The sequence below is a fragment of the Physeter macrocephalus genome, chromosome 16 (assembly GCF_002837175.3).
Source record: "Physeter macrocephalus isolate SW-GA chromosome 16, ASM283717v5, whole genome shotgun sequence".
NCBI lineage: Eukaryota > Metazoa > Chordata > Mammalia > Artiodactyla > Physeteridae > Physeter > Physeter macrocephalus.
The window spans coordinates 45,253,236-45,259,251 of NC_041229.1; the positions used below are offsets into that span (position 1 = coordinate 45,253,236).

The window sequence follows — 6,016 nt, forward strand, 5'->3', positions numbered from 1 at the left end:
GATCCCACATGCCGCGGAGCGGCTGGGCCCGTGAGCCATGGCTGCTGGGCCTGCGCGTCTGGAGCCTGTGCTCCGCAACGGGAGAGGCCACAACACTGAGAGGCCCGCGTACCCACACCCCAAAAAAAAAAAAAAAAGAGGCAGTGGAGGACCATGGGCCAGGCTTCTAACTGATCACGTAAACAAGTGGCTGGACCCGAGAGCAAAGCATTGACCTAGGTCTGTCCCAAATATCCAGACTCTGCCTACGTCAGATTACTTCCTGGGAGCAGGTAGTTTAAATGTGATCCCTGGGCCTGATACTAGGAAGAAGAAGAGTGACAGAAGGCATGGTGAGCATGGGCTAATGGGAAGAGGGCAGAAGTATGGCTACTCCCTAGGGACTGGTTTCCATGGCATAAGGCAGATACTTCAGCTGAAGGGAGAAAGGTCACTCTCACCTCTACCCCAACAATAACAACAAAATAAACAAGAACAAAAAACGAATCCTTGTCTTATAGGGCTTTAAATGGGTTTAAATAAGATTATGTATATGAAGTGGCCAGCACTGTGAAAGCACCAATAACCCCTACATCCCATAAAGAAAAGCAATTTTTTATTAGATAAGTATTCTCATCGAGAACATCATATAGATGAGGAAAGGGAAGCTCAGAGACGTGAATTCTGGTCTGGTATAAAAACGAGTAACAACAACATCACAAACAAAAAAAAAGCAACCAGAACTTCACCTTGTTTTAGATTTAGAAACCCTCAGAGGAATTTTTATTAAGGCTCTGTAAATGGGAGAGGTTTGTTATTTCTGGAACTTGAAAAGTTACCTTAAGCTTTCATAGCAAGTGAACTCAGGGTTGGGCTTGAATGATCGGAAATGTGCTAATGAATATTTACAACTAATTGCATTAGCCATAGATACCATTTGGAAAACATCACTACCTCTTACATTTTCCATATAATATGATTTCGTGCAACGATCTCAAAATATATCGGCAACGCTGACATACATACAAAAATTAGGGATAAGTAGTTATACTTCAGATTGGACAACAAGGCCTTGGGGCAAAACGATTTGACAAAAATGTCCTTCTCTCTTTCCATTGAATATAAGGAGACACATCAGAGAAGTTCTACAAATTGTGATAAAGACAGTCAAATCTGACTTTACAAGAGATCAAAGTTTTTTGTTTAGTATATTAGTAGTAAATATTCTGTATTTCTCAGTTTTCTGACTAGCAGAGAAAAGGCACTTAATCTATAGTTACTGAATAAACTATATATATATATTTGACCCAGTAATCTCATTCTTTTCCTATACCTCTATTGAGATGTAATTCACATGCCGTACAATTCACCCCTTTAAGGTGTACAATCCAATGGTTTTTAGTATATCCAGAGTTGTGCAAGCATCACCACAACCAATTTTAGAACATTTTCATCACCCCAAAAAGAAACGCCACCCACCCTGCATCCACTAGCAATCACTCCAATTCCCTACAATCACTCTCCCCACCCGGCCCTAGCCAACCACCAACAATCTGTTTTCTGTCTCCTTGGATTTGCTTATTTTGGACATTTCACGTAAACGAATCGTACAATATGTGGTCCTTCGTGACTGGCTTCTTTCACTTAGCATGATGTTTTCAAGGTTCATCCATGTTCTGCTATTGCATAATATTCCATGTTGTGTGTATTCCATTCCTGTCCATGAGTGCCCTCAGCTTTTCCAGTTTTTCTGTTTTCTTTCTCTTCTTTTTTCCTTTTTTATTGGTTATGAAAATTTCTACAATAAACATTCTTGTACATCTTTCCTGAGGCACAAATGCTTTTATTGCCATGGAATGGATTCCCAAGAATGAAACAATATATTTTAGATTCAAAGGTTTGCTCCATATTTTCTCCAAATTGAAGCTTAGTTCATTCTTGAAACTAGATTCATATTTCTGATTTCATATTTTTCTTTGAAGAGTTATGTCCACCTGGATTGTCTAAGTAATGTCACTGTAATAAACAACCCCAAATCTCAGTGGCTTAAAGTCATAATTATCATTCATCCTACATGAATCATCATAGGATACTTGGCTCTTTTTGAACCTCATTCATAGACTTAGGCCAAGAGAATTTCCATCTCTGTGCTTTCCATGTTTGCAGAAGCAGGGAGAAAAAAACATGCTGAATTGAGCATTGTCTCTTATTGCTTCTACACGAAAGTGAAAGTGAGACACATCATTTATCCTCCCATTTCATTGTCCCATGAAAGTCACGTGTCCATGCCTAACTTCAAAGAGGTCAGAGCAGGGCACTCCTACCATTTGACTGGAAGGCAGAGAGCCCGAAGTACTTGTGAAACCACTAATGACTGCTGCAAGAGGTGTCTTATTATTCCTATTTCATATCAAGGTCACAAAGGTAGTATGTGGCAGAGTGCAATTATGAACCTAATTTAGATTGAAGACTTACTGTGTCTTCTGCAATATTATGCTATAATGTAAGAGTATGTAAAAATAAGAAAATTGCCCTCTAATTTAAATTCAGTCTACTAAGTGAGCCCACCAAACACTATTCCTCCTAAGTGACAAAACAAATACATATTTTACTTTTGTGAAGGGCTAAAGAGTAAAGTTCTTAGAGGTAATAAATGAGAGTGAAGGGAATAGAAAGAGGATGCATGGATAGGGTTTAGGAAGAGATATTTAAATACTGCCCTTTTGTCTCATATAAATCTCTGCCACAGCATCACTGTAGAATATTGAATAATAAGAGCTGTTTTTTCTCCTTAGGAAAATATCAACATTGATGAAGCTTCCAGATGCCTGGTGAAACATATACTTGCTAACGAGTGTGACCTGATGGAGTCCATTCAGCCTGACATCGTGAAGCCCCATCTCACATCTCCCAGGGTTGTCAGCTGCTCCAGCTGTGCTAAATCCTAGTAGGCTCCTGTGCTGGCATATGATGGAAGTGATCCAATCATCTCATGGATTGTGTCTCAGTTCCTACCATTTTGGGCAAATATCAGGATAGGGATACACCTGGGGCAAGCCAAAGATCTATGCCTGTATCTTTCCTCTAAGAGAAATAGTAAATGTTCTTTTTATGTTTTTCTCAGCATCAGCACAGTGTTTACAAGCTTTTAAAATATTTAGTCTGTTACAAAATTCTGTCTTGTAGCTGACCATAATTGTGCAGGGCCAGAGTCGGCCCTGTTATTTGCTTCTTTGAGTCAGCCAAGGCCTCAGGTCTGAAAGAGAAGGGGCAGAAGAACAGGCTAGCTGTCAAGTTAAGCATTGGCTTTCACTTTGCCCCTGGTGTCTTTGTTCAGATTTCAGTACATCCTCTGCTGGTCTGACAGGCCTACTAAGTAGGAACAGTATTTTCTCCAGAGGTGACCTCCATTCTCAACAGACCTAAAGTTGTCGCTGATTTAGCTCTTCAGAGTCATGTACACAGGCTTCCTGTGCTTTTCTTGCTTTTACTGTCCCTTGCCAAGCCCCGAATGTTGGTTTAACTGAAAACTTTATGAAAAGACTGCCCCTCGTATGTGCCTTTCTTTTAGCTTTCTCTGACTCAAGCTGTGGGACTCTTCTGTGCGTGTAATACATATTATATATATTTTCACAAGTGAAAATAAAACATTAAAAGATGCTGTTTCCGTATTTCTGCAAGTGCTTTAAGTTTCTTAGTATTCTAAACTTTTTTGTTGACTGTGTGTCCATAGTTCTCAAGACCCATTTCTAGAATTTAATTTCAAAACAGAGATGCGAAATACACACTTAAAGGAATGGTACTATTAAAATGGAGATGAATCCAAAGTATCTATATCTACAGTTCACATTGGCATTTAGGTCAGGAAAGCAAGCAGTGCATATACACATTTTTGGTTAAGCAGAGGAATATATCCTCATATATTCTGGTCAGGAAAGGTGCCAAGCTAATCAACATACAGAGAAACAACTAAAATGTGCATGGTGATATCTTGCTTTACACAATGGCTGTGGTGCAGGTATGCTGCAGGTAGCTACTACTGTTTAAAGGCACTATTCTTCATTAATATTCATAATGCACTCACAGGAGCTTTGTAACCGATGTTTTTGGGTGTCCTCTCCATATTATCTTGGCAGTCATTGTTTCCATAAGTACCAACCACACAGCTTCCTATTATTTGTCTTTGTGACCCTTTCCCTAAGGGCATTCTCTGGCCTCTGGAGCCCTTGATGCATGAGGCAGGCAGGCCAGTGAGTTAATGTCTCCAGAGCAACCCAAAACCAATGATAGCAGGGACTGGGGGATGAATACCTTAGGTTCTTTGTCTCTTGGGAAGACCAGTTCTGAGGCATGCTCTATGCAGCCTCTTAGACAACCCCAGTGGTACTGATAGTCCTTGGTTCCCACAGGGGAAACCTCCCCACCTGCTGCCTCCTTTATTGGCTTCATTTCCTTCTTTCCTCACTTCCCCACTCCTCTACTGGTGCTTCCTAGGTCACTTTCCAAATAAACTACTTTCACTCAGATCCTGTTTCAGGGTCTTATATGGGAACCCAAACCTCGCCTAAGTTAGTTGGGACAGAGGTGGTTTAGGAAGCAGATCCTCAATACCAGCGTTTGAACTGAATGATTCACTACCAGGTGGTAGCAGGGACCCCCTTGCTGGTGGATAATGTAGGGGAGCTAATCCCTGGCAGGCTATAGCACCATAATTACTAAGACTCTCATGAGGTGGATTGGGATAGAATACAGACAGAAGTAAAACACTATTGCTCTTGTATTTGAAAGACATGAGATTGCAGAGTTAACTTCCATAAAACTCCATAGGGAAAAAAATTACAGACTTGGTTCAGCCAATACTCAACTCAAGATTTGGTGTAAAAGTTTAAAGACCTCCAAGCAACAATCAAAATGACCTTCGTTTCCTTCAGCTACAGGATAGACCATGCTGAAAATCGGGCCTAAGATTTAATTTTAGGAAAAGTAGAGCTATAAAGGAGGCCGAATTCACAGAGCTAGCAAGTCTTCTCCACTATAATCAGGATCTTTATAGGGAAAGAGTCAGACACTGAAACATCGGAGGAGATATTTGGGTAGATGCTCTTAAGAGTCTTGAACCCAGAGAATCTTCTGAAACTCTGCTCCAGAAAAAGAGGTCCTTACCCTTTACAGTTGGAGAACAGTCAATTACCATGTTAAAGCCTCACCTCAGTAGGCTGTTTGTTTGTTTGTTTGTTTTTTGTGGTATGCAGGCCTCTCACTGTTGTGGCCTCTCCCGTTGCGGAGCACAGGCTCCGGACGCGCAGGCTCAGCGGCCATGGCTCACGGGCCCAGCCGCTCCGCGGCATGTGGGATCTTCCCTGACCGGGGCACGAACCCGCGTCCCCTGCATCGGCAGGTGGACTCTCAACCACTGCGCCACCAGGGAAGCCCAGTAAGATGTTTTATATAGTGATATTTCCCTTCTAAAGCTCTGCTCCCATCTTCCCTCATTGCTTCTGGACAAATAATTAGGATCAAGTCTCATATGACTTGAGTGGAAAAGTATGATCTATGTTGTAGGATGAAATGGATGATTAATCAAGTGAACTACAGAACCTGGCTAATAAATGCTAGTAGGAATCTGGAAAACATTCAGAGGAATTGGTCTTGAGATGCTAGATCAGGGAGGACAGAATGTAAGACCAGATCATTATTTCTGTGAGAGCACTCTTTCATTAGTTAATTTTTAACATTTTGGCAAGTATACCTGGAGCTGATCCCAATGTGCTACTGGAATAGATCCTTGAAGCTTGGAAAGGATGTTGGCCTAAAATAAATGATGTGAAGTTGCCAGAACTACCTTGGCAAAGCACTGGAGAAGAGTACCAAGATCTCAGAGAGGTGGGCATGTTATAATGTATTTATTCTGTAATGTCAGAGAAACTACAGGTTGATTATGTTTCCCAGGAGAGTCCAGAAGACACTCCCTTCACTAAAGCAATAAGGAATGTCCCCAGAGAGGTATGGCAGCTTCAGTGAGAAGCTCAGTGGTGAC

General features: G+C 41.3%; 1 protein-coding gene across 1 annotated transcript in view; it reads left to right on the plus strand.

Annotated features, from left to right (window-relative positions):
* RAB38 (RAB38, member RAS oncogene family) overlaps positions 1-4,854 on the plus strand; it is a 64,550-nt gene extending 59,696 nt beyond the window's left edge. Inside the window, exon 3 of the mRNA XM_007109648.4 lies at positions 2,775-4,854. Within this exon, the coding sequence (XP_007109710.1) occupies positions 2,775-2,927 (153 nt within the window). The 3' untranslated portion in view covers positions 2,928-4,854. The remainder of the gene's footprint in view (positions 1-2,774) is intronic.
* Positions 4,855-6,016: the final 1,162 nt, after the last annotated feature.